The sequence below is a fragment of the Peromyscus maniculatus genome, chromosome 21 (genome assembly GCF_049852395.1).
Source record: "Peromyscus maniculatus bairdii isolate BWxNUB_F1_BW_parent chromosome 21, HU_Pman_BW_mat_3.1, whole genome shotgun sequence".
NCBI lineage: Eukaryota > Metazoa > Chordata > Mammalia > Rodentia > Cricetidae > Peromyscus > Peromyscus maniculatus.
This window is the reverse complement of record NC_134872.1, coordinates 36,045,580-36,065,469: the sequence shown is the minus strand read 5'-3', so window position 1 is coordinate 36,065,469 and position 19,890 is coordinate 36,045,580. Positions and strand designations below refer to the sequence as shown.

General features: G+C 42.3%; 1 protein-coding gene across 4 annotated transcripts in view; it reads left to right on the top strand.

The window, feature by feature from the left end:
* Nucleotides 1–19,890, top strand: part of Il1rl2 (interleukin 1 receptor like 2) — a 49,174-nt gene that overhangs the window by 4,104 nt on the left and 25,180 nt on the right. The window contains exons 2-6 of one of the 4 annotated variants that reach the window (XM_076557363.1): nt 2,009–2,081; nt 4,722–4,794; nt 5,584–5,818; nt 7,052–7,247; nt 17,054–17,216. In XM_076557363.1, coding sequence (XP_076413478.1) covers nt 4,728–4,794; nt 5,584–5,818; nt 7,052–7,247; nt 17,054–17,216 — 661 coding nt within the window. In that variant the 5' untranslated portion in view covers nt 2,009–2,081; nt 4,722–4,727. Of the gene's footprint in view, nt 1–2,008; nt 2,082–3,988; nt 4,119–4,190; nt 4,253–4,721; nt 4,795–5,583; nt 5,819–7,051; nt 7,248–17,053; nt 17,217–19,890 lie in introns of those variants that run through there. The other 3 variants (XM_076557362.1, XM_076557364.1, XM_076557361.1) reach the window with 3 other exon arrangements.

The window sequence follows — 19,890 nt, the reverse complement described above, 5'->3', positions numbered from 1 at the left end:
CTTTCTCCAGATGGCACTGATGCGGGATAGATATGAGCTCTTTCATTTTTGATATGGAAATACGTCACAGCTGGTTTGAAAACATGGCCCAGGAACAGCCAGAGTAAGAAAGGATCTGGGTTGTTAATGGTCATGCTGGGTGGAACCAAAATATGCCACCAGCTTGTGGGTCCTGTGACTATGAGCCTCACATGCAGAGTGCTAGGAAAGATTGCTCCCTGCTGTCCAGGCTTGAAGGACCAGGAGCCGTCAGCTAAAAGTGAGGGTCCTGAAGACTCGTCTGCACCTCTGACTTTGGTTTCTTGTTCTGGAAAGGAGGGTCATCGAGGAATCACAGTAAAGTTAGATACACAGTTATCAGACAAACTAGGTTCCTCTTTTTACAGACCTAGAGTACCGAACAAGAGTTCCCAACTGAAAGCCGCACAGCCAGGCTTCCTTTTTCTACAGGGGGAAGTGATCTGCTTACAGGACTCTACTTTGGAGTGGGATGTCTTGGAGGCAGTGGATTCCTTCAAGCACAAGCTGAAGAACTTTGTGAATGTGTGCCTGCATGGGCGTGAGTGTAAATATAACACAGAATCCATTAAGCTGGATTATTATTATACCATGGTGCTGGTTATTATACCAGGCAGTGGCCCATCTAGAATCAGGTATTTGCCACTCTACCCGACAGATGTCCAGGCTTTAGGTTCTACTCCATTGTGTGGTTTGCTGCTCTCTAAATTTCATACAAGTTAGACTGATATTGAGAAAGAGCTGAGACATTGGTATAGACCCAAACTGTGTCTCCAGATATTAATCTCCACTGTCATGGGTAAACCCCAGCCACATCACCTATTTCATAGGCTGTGTAGGAGCCACCTGACTGGGGCCTTGTAACCCTACCTCCTAAGAGTTTTTCCCAAGGGATTTTCTTGATTTATTGGGGTGCAGGTCTGAAAAATGCAATAAGAGAGCAAACCAATGTCACAAGCATGTAGGTCCAAAAAAGACCCCAATAAGGGAGCATCTTCCTTGGGTATCTGTTGATAGATAGCTTGTCTGCCTGTTCAACTGAGGCTTTCCTGGAGGCCCTGATGCATGGAGAAAGAACATAGCTCCTTCTCTAAGCCAGGAATCTACTTGGTTGAGCCAGTAGTGGCCTGGGGCCAGTGCCCCGGGGGAGCCGTGGCTTCAGATGCTGAGAACCCAACTCCTCCCACTGTATGGGGCTATTGCTTATCAGTCTCAAGGCCACTGTGAGCTTGGTCTGTAATGTTCTGGAGATACCCCACATTCTCCTTGTGCAACATTGTTTGATTAGCTTCCTGCTGACCTCGTCCCACTGTATGGTAGCTCCTTCCGACCACCCCATTTCTCCCCTGGAAAAGTATATAAGGTGCTGCACTTTTTAATAAGCGTGTGTGGCGTAAGGCGTAGCCTGTTCCAGACTTCCTGATGCCAAACTTTCTTATCTTCTATCCTCTCTATCTTCTGATCTCCTGGTCCTCTCTCTCAGGACCTTGTTACTGAAGAATGACCTGCTGGTCTAGGTCCCAACGCCCCCCACCAGTGTCCCAAGGGAACACACTATCCTGATGTTCAGTAGCATATACCGACTTTACCTGGTTTTGAATATGATGGCTACCTCTTTCCTTCCTCAGATTGTCCCCTACCCCACACCATACCATTCCTTCCCAACTTCAAGTGTTCTTTGTTTTTAAAACTCATGGCCACGGAGTCCATTTAGTGGTCTCTTTTGGTGGTCTTTAGTGGTAAAGATAACATTGAAACAATGAGTTTGAGATTATACTTTCCTGATGTAAGTATTCTAACATCTTTTAATTTTACCTGTAATAAACTCAGCCATTCTACCGTTGTTCTCTGCCCCATGTGACCTTGCCCCCATCTCCTTCCACACCTTTGTTTACCTAACTCTCCCCTTCTTTGCTGTGGTGACCACATTACATTCATTTCAGTTTTGTTGGATTTCTCCAAACTCTGTTCTGATTTTTTTGTTCTCCAGGAGAGCTCTCCCAGGCAGGGGGCACAGCTCAGCTGTTGCAGAAGACCAGTTTGGTTCCCAGAACCTCTATCAGGTAGCTTACTACCCCCTGTAATTCCAACCCCAAGGGATCTGACGTCCTCTTCTGGACCCATGATTACCTGCACTCACACGCACGATTAAAAATAATAAAAACAAACCTTAAAAAAGAAAAGGAGAACACTTCTCCCAGTTGTGTCCCTGCTGGGCTCCAGGCCACTGCTCGGGAGCAAGGCTATGACTGTGACACCCTTCCTATCTTCTCATCGGATTTGCTATCTAATGTGCTTCTTAATTGTTGACTATCCTTTAGAACTGGATTTACCAGAAAACAACACGACTGCACGCTTTGGAAGGGTCCACATCTCTAAGCCCTGTTTGTGTCATCGGGCACATTGGGAATGCATTTAATGTTTGGCAGGAACACCGGGCAATGAAATCCTTCTCTGGAGGATGCTACCATGGAAACAATTAGAGGTCTGCCAATGCCGATGAAGACACACTCATTTAATAATCTGGGGACTGCTCTCAAACACGCAAGAGGACATTGCCAGGCTGACACAGCAACACTCTTTACAATGAATAGCAAAATGGAAAGTTGGAACAACCACAACTTTGGCTGAAGGAGAGGGACGTGCAGGTTGCACATGCTCATACAACTGTATACTATGTAACAGCATGCCTGTATGAAGAAGGACGACACCTCGAATGTTTAAATCCCACAATTTGGGCATGGAGGATAGTTACAGGAAGCCGGGAGAAGATTCCTTCCTCGTTTGCTGCTTACATGACACGACTTGCTTGGAATCACGTTGCCCTTAACAACTGCACGGCACACACTTAACCGGAAAGACATGAAAGTGAAAAGCAGAGCGGACAAGGGAAGAGACTGAATTCATAAAGTTCTCCCAAAGCAGGCTTTCTTCTGGCCGTCACAAGCAAAGCTAAAGTTGTTCTTTGGACCTCTCTGCAAGTGCTCATTCGTTTCCTTCCTACCTGCTGTTCTGGGAGATTCTGCAAGCAAACATGTTACAGTTTCTCATTTTCATTTTTAAAACTTTAATCAGTTCTGTGTTAATTGTTTACATGACTGGTGTTCGGTTTATACTGATCAAATCTAGCCTCCCCTTACCGGTTTCTTCCACATTTGAGTTTTCTTTTTATTTAAATTCCATACTGGCAGAATCTGTAGCATCTGTTTCTTAGACTGTTTCCTATTTTTCTTAATTTCATGTTGTTTGTTGAAAAGCTCGCAATCCTCAAATCTGTCCTGTATCCCAAGCCCAGTGATTGATTCTTCATGAGTCAAAATACTTATTCGACACAGAGAGAATCATCCAGGAAGTGTAAGTAAGGATGAGGTCCCGAGGACTTCTGGTAAGGCATGATGGGCGGCACCTGTCCACCTTAACTTCGGGAGCTTGGGACAGCTCACAGAAAAGACCGATGCTGTGGTTGTTGTGAAAGTCTCACTGTCCCCAATTCCACAAAGACCACTAGGAAAGCCCGGCTAAGAAGCTGATGGGCTGATTGCACTGGATGTCTTCCTCTTACCCATACCCAGTGGGGTGGGGGTTGGAGGGTCTCCGGTGCCTCGGGGACAACAGGTCTAGGTGAGCAGCGCTTTAAGGCGAGTTTAGACAGGAGCGGTGCTCAACCTGTAGGATAGGATGTCTGCTTTATAGATCTAGTGTGACGACAGAGGGTTAATGCCTTTCCCCAGATGCCATGGGGAATGGCTTCTTCCACTTCTGGGATAGTCCATATTAGGGCAGTGCTGGGTATGTAAGAACTGCTCTAATAGAGTTGGAAAGGAAAGGATTTTTTTTTTTTAAAGCGATAATCTGGAGCAGATTTAAGCTGACATTCCCGATAGATGAACATGTTAGTTTGGAATCAGGCAAAAAAGATTGACCGTCTCTCTAGGGCTGGGTTCTTTCTGTCCTGCTCCACTTGGGGAAGGTGAGTCTGCTCCGCCCGCCCGCGGCAGAGAGGCATGCCCAGGCTGTGGAATGCGGTGACTGGCGGGGATCTGGTCCCTGGCGGGGTTCCCGCTCTGCTCTAGGAGCCCCCGCGCTCTGCGATCCCATAGGCAGGTGGATTCCCCCCTCCTCCCCTGCTACCCCTGCCCTGGGCAGCATCGATGCTAGGGAAGGGCAGAGGGGAGCCAGCGATCCCACTGGGGCGGCTTTGGTGACTGTCCCTGCCCAGGCGTGGAGCCTGAACGTGAGTTGGGGGGGGGGGGTCTTCAGGCTCGGGTTATTCTCTCCGCTTCCTGCCCGCTCTTCCCAGGTGGACCTGAGACCACTGCTCAGCCAGCGAGAGTCCGTGGTTTCCGGGGAGCTCAGCTATCTCAGGCGAATCTCAGGCGCGCGCTGGGCGGGTCTGTAGCCTGCTCTGGCTGCCGTGGGATCGCTCTAAAGTGACAGAAAGACATGCCACTATATCTGCCTGCCCCTGTCTCCCACCCTTCCCCACTGGTCCCCTCTACAGGCCAGTCTGAGTTTCCTGGCTTCTGAGGGTCTGGCACAGAAAAGTGGTGTGGAATAAGGATGGAGGCGGGCCAGCGTTGGGATGGTGAGGCCAACGTGGAGGACTGAGTTCTCAGAAGTCTGAGCCTTGATGCCTGTGGGAAGATGCACCCAGCCCAGCTGCCCCTCTTACTTTTCCTATCGTCTTCTTTTATCCCCTGTAGCTCAAAATGGGGATGTTGCCCTTGCTGCTTTGCGGGGTGTCTTTCATGCTTCCACATTTTGTGACAGCAGCAGGTACGTACGTTTGTTTTGTGAGTTTTTGGGTCCCAGCGGCCTGTCACCTTGGGGGGAGCATCCATTGTTACCCGTCTCCAGGCCTCTGACCTACCTTCAAGGTATCATCTAAGGCCCAGCCTTGCTTATCACTCTTGCCCCCAGATGATCTGGTAGGCAGAGTCCAAGACATGGGGAAATAGAAAAAAAAAAAAAATTCATTCCCAAGTTCTTGGAGGCTCAAGCCCAAATGTCACCTTGGAACTTTGGAGTAATTTAGGTGATATGGAGAAGTCCAAATGCCCGTGGACTCAATTCCAAGTGCTGACGTGGCTGGATTACTAGTGGCGTCTATTTTGTATAACGAACGGTTTATTTTATGGTCCAGAGCTACCAGAGACAGAACACATTTCTAAGAAAAACTAACTTGGTAGACATGGGCTTTAAAAGGAAGGCGTCTTTAAAACCATCCACTGTGGGAGGAGGATGCCTTTTATTCAAGGCAGTAACGGACTGCAAGTCCGGGAAGAACAGATGACCAGGATGGGTCGGGGCTGAGGAGGAGAAGAGGGAACTAAGGACGGAAGAATAGAAGAATAAAGGCAGAAGGGAGTGGTGGTTTTGTGGAGGGCCTGCAGAAGGCCTGTCTTCGTGATACGTTCGAAGGCCTTGGCATTGTGCTCCTAAACGACTGGGTTTGGAAACTCCCAAATAAAAATTCATGTTGCCCAGAACAAGATGTTTTCTAACATGAGTAATGACACCAGTTTTCTGTCATGGTGTTTCTTGTCCTTTCCTTTCCTTCCCTAGGGAGTTGTAAAGAGGCTGATATGTACTATGAGATCATTTCAGAGGGCCAGCCTTTTGCTTTCAATTGCTCATACCCTCCTGCAACAAACGGGGCAGTCAATCTGACATGGTACAAAACACCCAACCAAAGTCCACTCTCCCATAACAGACAGCTTAGAAATCACCAGGACGGGACCTGGATTTTGTTTCTTCCCTTGGCAAATGAGGACTCGGGCATCTACCAGTGTGTTATAAGGTAAGTTCATTTAAAGGAGAACCAATTCACACACTACCCTCTTTATTCTATATACTTTCTATATACATCTTTGAAGAAACTGGGTATTATTAACCTTGATTTTTGAGACACTTTACATAGCCTAGACCAGTTTCCATCTTACCCAAGCCCCTGAAGTACTAAATGACAGGTGTGAGCTGCCACAACCAGCAAGGATGTGTGTCGAGGCAAAGTGCATTGAGTCAACATTTCAGGATGGCCTTAAACAGTTATGAGGTGACTTCCAGCGAGCACATTTGAGAGCAGAACAGATTTATGAATCAGTTTTGGAGCACAAGTTACAGATTTATGAATCAACTTTGGAGCACAGGTTACATCCTTTTCATTGAAATGTTGTTTCAGCCCGGACCAGCTTACAAGGTATGCTGATATCAATATTATCGCTGCCATTTCCTCAGAATACTGGAAGTTTTTTGACCACTGGTTGATCCAGATTAAAATGAGCCTCCTTCAAAAACTTTTCGTAAGGCACGTAAGGTATAGTTTGGAGAGAACTATAGTCAGTTGGAAGCACATGCCCCACCAAAGGTGCTCCTTTTGCTCATATATTCTCTGTCTGTCTCTCGTCCCTCTTCCTCCCTCTCCTTTTCAGTTTGTAAAGCTTTTCAAGATTTTGGTAAAACCCACCTGAAAATCACGTTTGGCTAGAGAGGTCTAATTCTGAGACTTCCCGCACTAGCTTGACCAACAACAACATATCATGCTATCTCTCCAAACCTTGCTTTTCCCACCTGTAGATTGGGTGTGTCCCATGTACCTTTAATCTCTGTTAATCTGGAGCAGCTCTGGGTCTTTGGATTTCACACCATTGACATTTTAAAGAATTACAGAGAGTTGTTTTATATTTCACCAAATCCTCTGATTTATCAGTTACTTCTTTAGGAGTAAGTGTAGGTGGCTTTTGTGGCTGCAATGAATCCGGCGCAAACACTGTCTAGTCTCTTCAGAGAAACAGTGCCAGAGGCCCTTGGTGTTCATTGGCCCCTCCTGGGCCAGACTGAATGAGATGCCACTGTCTCCACTGCACAAATACCACTTATCCTTGGGTGATGCATGGTTTGTGGGCTGCTTGTTATTTCGTAGGAGGCATAGGGTCTATGAATGTCTAGAAAAGAATTGGGAAAGATGTGAAAATGGCGGATTGAATTCTGGGACTGTGTAAGCATTCACTGGGTTCAACCTGTTTTCTTATAGGGATGCCCACAGCTGTTTCCAAATAGCTGTGAACCTAACTGTTTTTAGGAAGCAGTGGTGTGATTCTTCCATGGAGAGCCCCGTAAGTTCATCGGATGAGTATCAACAAACCTTACCCATGGGGAAATCGGGCAGTCTGATGTGTCATCTCTACTTCCCAGACAGCTGTATTTTGGATTCAATAAAGTGGTATAAGGTAAAAACAAAAAGGCAACAACATAAAACCTCTATTGATACTATTTTCTCCTCTTCCATAAAATCTACTTTCTTTTCAAGGGGAAATTAAGTCCTTCAGGGCAAATTTGGTATTTCGTATGTCTAAGACAACAAGTGGTTTGTGACCCTGGTAACTACTTTAAACTTATGATTGCTATTGTTTTGTAATATGGTTGTGTTTTCTCTATACTCCCAATTATCCATTTTTTTCAGGCTCTTCTTGCTATCTTTTTTTCACTCACATTGGTTTGTTTGGGTGACTGTGATGTCCCGGTGCTATAAAAATTAGGAATTATATGAAGTCACGCCTATGAAAAGCCCCCTGCCATTCCTGTTCCGTGTTACTCACCACACACTGCCCCCAGCAGGTGGCTGCCACTACCAGTTCTGGTCGCAGCCTCATATAACACTGTATTTGGAAGTTAACATCTGCATCTTAGCCTTTGAAATGTGAACATTTTCTCATGCTCATCTTTCCTCATCTCGTTTTCACTCTAACCTTGGCTTTGTCTTGGCAGAATAGCTATAGTTCGACACTGGATCTCAGGTCCCTCTGCTTGCTTCCAACCGCTTGGGTCGTGAGTTTCCATCTGTCAGGTCCCCTATCCTCATTTGTTCTGTGACAGAATTACTCAAATGTCTTCCTTTTTTCTTTGCTGAGTTCTGGTAGGATTTTGTTTCCTAGGGAATGGCACATTTCACTGAAAGTTTCATCTATACTGACAAATTATTTATTAACTTTTTTCTCTCTTGTCTGCTTCTGTGTGTAGTCCTCGTTCCAGGGTAAACATATCACTCCCACCCGCTCTTTCCCTAACCTGGTACAACCATCTTCCCATGCAAGGTCATTTAAACAAAGCCTTTTGTCCTTCTGAAAGCCCACCTGTAGCAGACTTCATCTTCACTTATGTTCATTGGCTCCCGGTGTGAAATGTGGAAATCACTGTTCTTACACCTGTCTTTGGCATCTTTGACAGTGTGACATTCTCAAGATGGCAAAGGCACAAATAAATAATTCATTCTGCTTCACCAATGTCAAAAGTTGCTTCCAAAGTTTTATATCAAATTGACTCACTAGGCCTATAGGCGTTTCCTTGTAAGGTTAGGATAACTTTGTAAACTTTAAAAAATCAGTTTGATTCAGGAAGCAGAGGCAGCTTTGTGAGTTCAAGGTCAGCCTGGTCTTCATGGAGAGTTCTGGAACAGCAAGGGATACACACACACACACACACACACACACACACACACATACACACACACACACACATATATATATATATATATATAGAGAGAGAGAGAGAGAGAGAGGGAGGGGGGGGGAGAGAGAGAGAGAGAGAGAGAGAGAGAGAGAGAGAGAGAGAGAGAGAGAGAGAGAGAGAGAGAGAGACCCTGTTGGGGAAAAAAATCTATTTGGTGAGCATGAAATGTTGCCTTGTAGTTTTTATTTTATTTTTTCCCTCTTAATTATCAATGGGATCAACCATTTGTTGAGTTTATTGTTTATTTTTTAATCCTCTTCAGATCTGTCTAAGTCTTTTTCTGTATTTCTTAATTTTCCTTATCATTTTATTGTAACTTATAGCAGATTTTACACATTTCTTTGTCTTGGGAAACAAATGGCATGTATTAAAGTATTTTCATTGAAATTTAAAATATATGTAGAAAATAGATGAATGACATACAGGTAGACAAATGATGATGGGTTGTCAGAAAGTAAATGCATCTTTAATTGCCCTTACCACCAAGATCAAGGTTAACTATTACCATTAGCTCCAAAGACTTCCTCTGTTACCTTTAAAAACCAAACCAAAATATGCCTTCCTCATTCCCAGGATCACTACTTTCTTAATTTAGACTATTACATTAGTTCTACTGGTTTCTGAACTTCATATTTGAATCATCTGTGTGCAGTATTTTGTATTTTAGCCTCTTTGGACCGATAGTAAACCTGTGGGAACCATCCACACTGCAGTCTGTATTTCTGGGTCATCGTCCATTTTAATTGTTGTATAGTATTTCACCATCATCGTCAGACTCTTGAGTTGTTTCCAGTTAAAGTAAAGCTAGTGTACACCTCCGGGTTCATGCATGCTTGCAGTTCTGTGGAATGTTCTGCAGAAGAATGGAGCAGTTGGGTCTTGGAGAATATGACCAATGCTAGCATTCCAATGTGTCTGTATCTGATAGTGCAGGGTGTGAAACCCAGGGCCTTGCACATGCAAGACAAAAGCTCAGCTCCCTGCAGCCCTGCTTTTTGTAACGTTTTGCTTTTCAGGTGATAGACTGTGTCCTGTTCTGTCTTTACTGCATTTCCTGATGAATGATAGTGTTTGTTCCTCTGGAGTTTGCTTGTTGTAATTAAATATGAGTGTGGTGTGGTGTGGTGTGGTGTGGTGTGGTGTGGTGTGGTGTGGTGTGGTGTGGTGGTGGTGGTGTGTGTGTACATGCACCTGCTATGACATGCATGTTAAGACAGCTTGTGGGGCTCAGTTCTCACCCTTCACCATGTGGGTCCTGAGGATTGAACTGGTGTCCTTAGATTTTAATGCAAGCACTTTAATGATAAGCCTGATCATCAGTCCTTCATTGAGTTTTTTTCTTTTAAGTGTATAGTGTTAGCTGGGCCCACCCCCAGTGACAGACCTCCTCCAAGGCCACACCTCCCAGTCTTTCCCAAATAATTTCGTAGACTGGGGATCATACATTCAAGTACATGAGCTTATAGAGGCCTTTTCATTTAAACCACCGCAAATGACAAGATTGCTTTGAGGATCTTACAGTCATCTTCGATTCCTGGAATCCCTCAGTATGGTATGTACTCAACATTTAACTTGCTAGATTTTTTTTTTTAATTTAGCTTTTGTATCATGAATGTTCTGAGTCTTGTTTCCTGTGTTATATCTATGTCAGATTTTCACACATGAGCAGTCTAGCTTTGTAAAGTAAATAGAGAGAAACTTCAGTTTTCTTTACTCTAGAAATGTTTCATATTTCTAGAAGAAACTAGAAAGTAGTAAACCCATTAGCTCTCCTATTACACACATACAGACCTTAGTAGTGACATCACCCAGGACTTAGACAGACATTCTCTGAGGACAAGTTTTATTGTCATATACAGTTGTCTTTAAGAGCTAAAGAACTGTTCATCTTATCCAGTTCTATTTGTGACAGAGTTGATATGGTGTGCTCATTTAGAAATTTTGATTTTGATACACTAAGATGATACTATTAAAATATACTTCTATTTTCTTTTTGAATGTCCATAGGATTTAATTTCCAGTGTCTTTTAGCTCCCCTTTCTTCTTTTCTTTAGTTCATTACTCTTCCAGGAGTTTGTCAATTTTAGAGATGTTTTCAAGGTACTAATTGCAGACCTCATAAATCTCTTATTAATTTGTTCTTTCTTTGCTTCATCAATTTCTGTTTTTGTCTAGTTCTCCCCACTACTTTATTTGATTTTTTGGTTTTAATTTGCTATTATTTTATGAACATTGTGAGACAGATTTTCCTATCATTAAGCCCGAGTTTCTAATATACAGATTTAAGGTTGTGGCTCTCTTTGAAACTGCATCTTGGTTGACTTCTGCAGGTTTTAATCTATCATTCTCAAATTATTCTGATTTTCCTTGTGACATCTTCTTTGATTCTAGATGTTTCTGACGGGTTGCTTAATTCACAAATGCCACAGTGTTTGGGTATTTTTTAAGGTAACATTTCTGGTTGTGACATAAAGAAGTATGACAGACAGCACATTCTATACAATTTCAGATCTTTGAAATCTGAGGCTGGCTTTTTGGACCAGCCTATGTTCAACTTCTGTTGATGTTTCTTGCCTATTGAAGACAGCATAAACACTGAAATTTGGGCTTGTGGATTGCGTTATGCAAGTCAGCGGGTTTATCCTTCCCCATTCTCTTTTAGTTTAACTCAGACTTGTTAACACAACTTAGCGTGATTATTGATTTTGCTATACTTCTGACTTTATCAATGTTTACATTATACTTTGAGATGTTATTTCCGGAAATATTTCAAGCTACTTTGGCTTCCTGCTCCATTGAACTTCTGAGGTGTGCCTTTTTTCTTTTTTTCTTGAAGTTTGCTTCCCTTTGGTCCTAATACCACAACACCAGCTTTCTTGTGGTAGCTGGTGGGATACTGATTCTCCTTTTCTATATTTTTACTTTTAACCTTCTGTATTTGTATGCTCTTAGGGCATGCTTATTTTAAGTAGCAGGTGTCTGGGCCTTTAAAAGGTCTAGGCTAGATTTTTAGTCCTCAGATTTTCTGTGATGCCTGATATATTACCTTTGAACCCCTTTGTTTGTGGTTTTCATTTATCATTCTGGTTCTAAAACTATTCCCTTTCTTTTTCTTACTTTTTAAAAATTAAGCATTTATTGTTCATCTTTATTTTTATGAATTTCATAGCGGACATCTTCAACAATTATTGACTGGTTACTTCATCCCCAGTCAGCCTTCAATTATTGCCATTTGATATGAAATAGTATTTTATCACATTCTAAAGAAATGAAAGACTGCCATGTTTTAAACCCTCCCTAAAAGGTTTTTTGGCTTACACGCTACTGTAGCTGCTGATTTTAATTTCCTGATAATTTAAATACCCAAAGACGTTCTTGCTATACCTAATCAGTATTCTTTTAGAATTTCCCCGAACATAGAACTTTCTCTTCATCTATAGTCTAACCAATATCTCTGAGCTTGTGCATGGAATAATTTTTTAAAGATTTATTTTCAGTTTATATGTCTCAGTGTTTTGACTGAATGTAATGTATCCCACATGCAGTGCCCACAGAGACCAGGAGAGGGCATCAGATCCCCTGGACCTGGGGTTACAAATGACTGTGTGTTCAGCTGTAGGAGCTGGAGGCCGAACCAGGTCCTCTGAAAGAGCAAGAAGAGCTCTTAACCCTCACACAGGGCCAACTCTCCAGCTCATGGAATAACTATGTATAGTATATGTGTCCAACTAACATCACCCATGTATTTTCTTAGTGTGAATTATCATTTTCTGAAGATGTTCTTATTTTAATTTTTTTCTGTGTACTATATTCATGGATTGGCATTTATTTTCACTCTGCAGTTTGAACATATTATTCAATGATTTATGATTTCCAGCATTTTTCATGCTCCATGGACAGGGTCACCTTTCTTATTCTTGTCTTCCTGTCCTTTTTCAAGATGATAGGCCTCAATCTCTGAAATCCTTGAAAATACTCTCTTCGACTTTGGAGTTTAATAGTGTGGCTCCAGTGAGTTGAGATAGAGATTTCTCATCTATTCTGCACATGCCTTTTGAAATTATAGCTTGCTCTGTATTTCTTCCATATTCCTTAGTTACTAGTTCCTTCAGTATTTTCTTATTGTCTCCTTTGGAACTCTAATTAACTATATATTTCATCTGTTTTTTAAAATGTGATTTCTACATCTAACATGCGTTTTCCTGTTCTCAGTTACTTTGTGTGCATGTGCCTTAGTGGGTACTTCTTCCTGGCATCCTTTCCGACATACTCCTTTTATTCTCAGGTGTGTAAAACCTTCCATGAAATTCACCAGTTCGCTTAAGTGTAGCTATTGTGATATTCAAATCTCTCTATAATTTTTTTCTTTTTCCATTTGGCATGTATGTTTTTTCATGTGTGTGGGTGCACGTGGGTATGTGTGCAAGTGTGTGCAGGGAGTTGGTGTCCAGATTCATCCTCCATTGTTCCCCTACATTATTCAATGAGGGAGGGTCTCTTAATCAAACCCAGCACTTACCTATGCAGCTAATCTTGCTAATGAGCTCACTATGAAAGATTCTGCCTCTGCCGTCTGAAGCTGGAATTACAGGTAGTGGCCTCCCCCACCTGACCCTTAGCTGGGTTTCTGTGGATCCAAACTCTGATGCTCAAGCTCACACAGCAAACCCTTAAACTACTGAGCCAGCTGCTCAGCCCGAACTCTGTAATTTGTATTTGTCCTCTTCCGTAACTTACCGACACATGGCTGAAGTTCTCAGTGCTGCTGGTAACCCCGTCAAGTCAAACACCACCACTGTGAAGCCTCTGTCTGATCATTTCATTCCTTGGTTCTCCTTTGTGCCTTCCATTCCTTTTAATTTAGATCAAGTTGAGGCCATGAAGCATCCCTGTTTCAAATTTAAGCTACATTGTTGATTTTTTGCTTTCTTCTTGTGATCTCTACTTCGGCCTTGTTTTGGGAATGGTGTTCTAAACTGCTTCCCAGTCTTTGGGAATGGCCCATTTTAACCCTCAAACACCAATGTGGCTCTCTTGTTCTCTTGGCAGTAGCATTCCAGCTATTCTTTCTTTTTCTGTCATTTTTGGTGACCAGACTCCTGCCTATCTTATTGATTTCATCTTCACCAGACTTTTATATCCAGTGCATATTAGTTAGAATATTCTGGAACATTTTGCATTTGGGAAATATTGTACTTGCTGAGCCAGAGGTAGAAAATGTATTTGAATGCATGTTGGTGAATACCAGTATTTTCATGGTTGTCATTATCCCGTGAACTATGACTAGATAAGACATCTACATTTACATGGTCCCCTAGAGCTTAGATTATTTACAACCTGCATTAGTTAAATGCGCTAAAGACATACCCAGAGGTACTCAAATGTCTTGGTGACACATAAAGGAAGGAAAATTCAGCACTTACCCTTGGATTAATTTGACCAGGAGCCAATTCCAGTTTGAATTCTTTTTTGTTCCTGTGTCTTCTGTCTGTCTTAGTTTGTGGTTTTGGGGTTGTCATTAGTCTGTTTGTTGTTGAGTCTGAATCCATCCTTGTGTCTATGTCTATCTGTGCCTGTTTGATGTCTTACTGTCTCTTGCCATGTGTCTCCAACAAGGAGCTTTGCTTTGTATTTATTGAACATTATAGCATCATATGGGAAAGGAATGAGGGATACTTAACATAATTCTTTAAGGGAATTTTACAAGGGATTGGGTCACTGACTCCAGCTTTGACCCCAAAGCACTCAGTACTGAAGGCATACCATTATCAAGTTATATCTGGATGCTATTTCCAATGTTTATGTTAGATATTTGTTGCCAAAGGTCTCTTTACACATGTTTGATATTTTCAGCATTTACTACTGCAACATGCATACATGCATGCATTCCTCTCTGGGTGAGGAGGAGTAGTAATTTGAAATTTCTACTATGTATTAGTTATGTTGTAAAAGCTGATGCATGGAAATCCAAGACAAGTAAGGCTGGTTGTTACGTGTTCTTTAAAGGTAGGTTATACAATCAGGCTGAGGACACAGAAGGACATCAGGTTAAATCTTAAGAGATCTTAAGGTGCCTTAGTAACTTGGCTGTACACTTCAAAAAAAAATTCCACTCTCTTAGAATATAAGATATATTTCCATAATAATGCACCTCCATAACAATCTAACTGGAAAACAGTAGATGGCTGCTATTGTTATTATTTATACTTTAAATCTTGATAATGAGATATCCCCTGAAATTAAAAAAAATCAAACCAACAGAAAGTCTGTACACCCCAGTAGATTGGAAAAAAAGGTGTTGTTAGTCACTGTAATGGGGCAAGACGACCCTCACACTGTGAAGTTAAGTGTTAATGTGATTGATCATTTGGATATGTGGAAGAGAGAATGAGTAAGAAAGGGAGTGCTCAACCATGAAGCCCAGCACAGATTGTGCCTAGCCAGGGACTCACCAGTTAAGTCTACACAGAAAAGAGATTTTTGAAATCCAAAGCATTCAAAATTTGTGACTCTGTACTCTGAAATATTCTAAAAAATATGAAATTAACGTAACTGCAAACTAAAGACAAGCCCCAGACCCCAAACTACATACAGACAGAAGACACAGGGAGAGAAGAAGAGAATTCAAACTTGAGTTTGCTCTTGGTCAAATTAATCCAAGGGTAAGTGTTGATTTTTTTCCCCGTTAACGTAACACCAACAGATTTTGTTGCCTCTGAGGTCAGCTTTAACGTGCCTAGTAGATGTAGATTGTAAATTGTCTAAGTTCTATGGGACCATGTAAATGTGGATGTCATGTCCCCACCCCACTGCTAACTATGAAACACCTAGTTTTCCCCAACACTCATTCGAATGCCTTTTGTATTCCAAGTAGCAATTTTATTATGAGGGGCTGATGCTTTCATCCTTCTGATTCCTAATAGTAGCTCCCATCTTTTGGTGAACAATTGTCAAATGATAACTGGAGTTTTCTTATATTCTATTGGAGCAATGTAAGAAATCTAGGAAGAAGACATGTTGCACATTGTAACTAATCATGTACTTATTCTGACATTTTTTTAAATTGAATTTTGCTTGCAAAATAGATTTATTCTCCTTGTTCTGGACTGGAGAATAAGGACTCATCTGTGGCTGGCTGAGTCTGGAGAGAATGTAACACTGACTCAGTTACATTTTTATTGAATTAGGACTTTATCTGTTTTATATATTAGATTATGAGCTTCCTGAGGACAGTCACAATGTCTAATTCCCCTGTTGTTGAAGTCTCTCACAGTGCTGGGAAAGATAGAAACTCAAATATTTGAACAAAAAAAAATGGACTTAACTAGTCGAGCAGCCTGTCTGTGGAGTGGGGTTTCCCAAAGGAAGGGGCACAGGCTTGGGCAAGAGTCCGGAAGTGGGTACGTGAGGTGAAGATGATTAGCGTGATAAACTGAGATTTGGGAAAAGGGAAGGTGGCACCCTTGGTAAGATGTTTGTCTTAAAAACACAGGTACCTTGGTTTGACCCACCCCTCCCGCAATAAACACATATAAAAAAGCTGGGTGTAGTGGTGCACTAGAGACTGGCAGATACCAGAGACGGCCAGATCCCTGGGTTTTGATGACCAGTCAGCCAAGTCAGTGACTGTCTCAAAAAACAAGGTGGATAGCAGCTGAGGGAAATACCTGATAATGACTTCTGGTTTCTGTATGTGAACAAGAGAGAGAGAGAGAGAGAGAGAGAGAGAGAGAGAGAGAGAGAGAGAGAGAGAGAGAGAGAGAGAGAACAAGTGATAAGTGTCCACCCCCCTTTTTCTCTTTCTATGTTGTCAACTGGATTTTATTGAGAAATGCTTAAGATTTTAAAGAACACCTCTGGGTGTGTCTCTCAGGGCATTTCCAGTGAAGACTAATTAAGGGGAAAATACCCTCCCTGGATGTGGGTGGTACCATCTCATAGGCCATGTTCCAGATGAAATCACCAGGAAAAAGAGAAGGTCTGTTACTTCAGACATTCTGTCTACTTCCTGGCTTCCTTAGTATGTTCTCTGATGCTCCTCCACACACTTCTCAACATGATGGAGCAAAACCTCTGAAGCCACAAGTACATTAAATGTTTTCTTTAAGTTGTTTATGTCAAGTGTTTTTGTCAAAGTGACAGAAAACTGACTAGCACAGCAGCCTTAATCTGTTTGTTCATTAATCCCACTGTTCTTTCTATCTATCTATCTATCTATCTATCTATCTATCTATCTATCTATCTATCTATCTATCTACTATCTATTGTACATCCATCCATCATCCATCCATCCATCTATCCATCCATCCATCTATCCATCATCCATCCATCTACCCATCTACCTAGCATCTATCTGGTATATATTATGCATTGTCTTCTGGTTAGATTGTTAATAACTAAGGTTTGAATTGTCGGTGACCATGTGAATATAGAAGTTATGTCTCCCCGGAGCTCATAGAATAATGCTAACTAACACAGCAACTAGCATTTCCCAGTCCTCATTCAATTCTCATGTGTGTGTCTTTAGGGTTGTGAAGAGATTAAACCAGGGAAGCAGTATACATTTTCGGGAACAAAGCTTCTCGTGAACAATGTCGCTGCAGAGGACCGTGGGAGCTATTCGTGCACGGCCAGACTCACACACTTGGGGAGACAGTTCATGGTTAGAAATTACATCGCTGTGAGCATCAGTAAGTTTACTTAAATATTGCTGTTTGCTTCTCAGCTTCATGGGCCCTGGCTATCTGCTCCCATGGTGGCTTCCTGCTGCCCACCTGCAGCCTCTCCAGGCAACTCATGGTGGACCCGTTATTACAGAGATCCAGTCCTCTGTCCTTCCCAACATGGCTCTTCCTGCCTTATCTTGCACTAGGTTTTTTTTTGTTGTTGTTGTTGTTGAAATTACTCACGAGATTGAAATATTTTTGGACTGTCTTCAATTTTAATATTCTATCTCTTCATTAAGAAAACAAATTGCAGTCTGTTTTGTGATTGTCCTGCTCTTGGGCTCTCCTTCTGATGGTGTCTTCTGGAAATAGCCCCTCATCTTGTTCTTATTTGGATCCCCGCTCTCTATTAGTAATAGATCCATTCGTTGACTGAATAATTGATGGCCACAATGCTTTAGTCTGACATGAGTAGCTGAGGACATTTCTTAAAAGGATAAGTTTCTAAGAAGGTGCTGGATCTAAGAGTCCTGATGCCAGATCAGTAGAATGAATATTTATCCACAGTCTGTTATATGCTTAGAATTATGTTTGAAACTAATAATTAAAAAATTAAATATGTAATTCTTCTATTGGGAAGCCTCAGATCCACAGGTAGTGAGTTCAGAGCTACAAAGGGGCTGTTTGGGCCTCCTGTGCTAAAATTAGAATTATAGCTCATGTTCTAGGTAACAGAGAACAATCAGAAGGAACTAGAAGACTGGCAAACCAACAGGCCGGACAGACTTCCAAGAGGAAATGAGTTCCCTGTGGGATTTGGAAAGACAGACGGATCTTTAAACCATAAAGGAAAATAAGAAGAGCTCTCTAGCCACAGATAAGGCAAGGGCAACAGTATCAGACACCATGGTTCTTGTTGGTTCCATAGTGAATTTCACTACAGTATAAGCGTGTCAGGGAAGAGGAGGGTTGGGAGCTGAGTTCAAGTTGGGAAAAATTTCAGGTGACCACCCATCTGTAACCTTTATCACACTGGAAGGCCTTTGAGAGACCATGAGTGGGGAATTATGAGGCTGCTTTGTAATGGGAGAAACTGACCATGGGATGGCTTGAAGCAGGAGAGGTTGAAACAAGCATTGAGGCCTGGAGACCACCTAGGATACCACAGTAACATCGTCCAGACAGTCTTTTTTTTTTTTTTTTACAGTAGATTAAATTTAATGACAAAATTTACAGAAGTTATTTATTTATATTTTAGCACAGAATATCATAAGAGAACACTTTTAGATATTACAATTACTGGTACCAAACCCAAACACTTATTCATTTGAACTAGAGTGGCAAACACTAAGAACTCAATTTCTTTTTGAATACTGAATACATGTTTTCATAAGTGCAGTGCTAGTATCCTAAAAGGAAGAGACATGGGACTAATGAGAAGGCACAGTAGGTTCTGACATCAAACCTACATCCAGAGAGTCTTGACAGTCTCAGCTTGGGTGCAATGGTTATTCAGTGACTCTTAACTGAGGGCATAGGAAAGGCTAGCCTTAGCCAGGTAGAGAGAAAATGATGATGAAGGGAAGAAATATCTGTGTACTGCCATGATGAAACTTGAAGTCTGTGAGGCAGCAGAGGCAGAGACAGTAGACAATCCACTATGAGATGTAGCATTATAGGGGAGGTGATTGCATGCCGATAGACAAAAAAGAGTTTATAGATTGACAGAATGACCAAGGTATTTACAGACAGAAGACCAAGAAGCTGTGAAGGCCCCACAAGAGGAACCATGTTGAGTATGAAGGATGTATAACAGGCAAGTTGGCCTTGGTTGATGAGATCATGACAGGCAATGAGGTTAGAGGATCAGTCAGGAGTGAGGGGTAGGTGGAACTTGAATCCCAAACAGGGCAATGTGGATTTTCTTCTCAGAACATGGCAAGCAGCCAGTGGGGTTGATTACATGAGAACAGCTTGGGATGCTTTTCATTTCTGAAGCAGCCGCCTGGCCACTGTGCCGATGCTCCCTCTGGGAAGAGGACAGTGGTTAGGAGGCAGGTGCAGAAGTACAGGTGAGACATGATGCAGGCAGAGGCACCATGGTGATATGGTTGATGGGGTGATCCAGATACAATCACAGCATCTCCAAAGGGGGAAAACACACCTCTTAGAGTTAATTGAGTAGGGAGGAAGGAAGGACTCATGGATTCTAGGCCTTTGGGCATATGCCGCTGGATAGAAGGTGACATTAATCAATGAGACAAGATAGCTCAAGGAGAAAGCAGGTGTAGGAGAGGTCTGGTCTTTAGCAGGTTGATCACGAGGCATGCAAGGGGAGAGATAGGATAGGCCATGACCTCTGTGGCTCTGGAACACAGAGTGAGTCCTGGAGTTAAGTCTTTCTGAGCATTGGACTTTGGATGGTAATTCAAGATGTGAGTGGGTAAGCTGGTCTAAAAGGACTAGAGAATAGAAAATAGATGGTTCTGAAGTGAAGACAGAGGCCCAGCCTTTGAAAATTTAGGAGGTAATGTGTGATGGGCTGTGTGGTGAGGAATGGGAAGAGGATGAGGAGAAAGCTGTTGACTGGAATGACCTCCAGATTTGACATGCATGTGATCTAGTAGGTAGCTAGCTGATGATGACTTCTACTCTTGAATAACGAAGTGAAGAGCTTTACAGAATGCAGCAACATTAC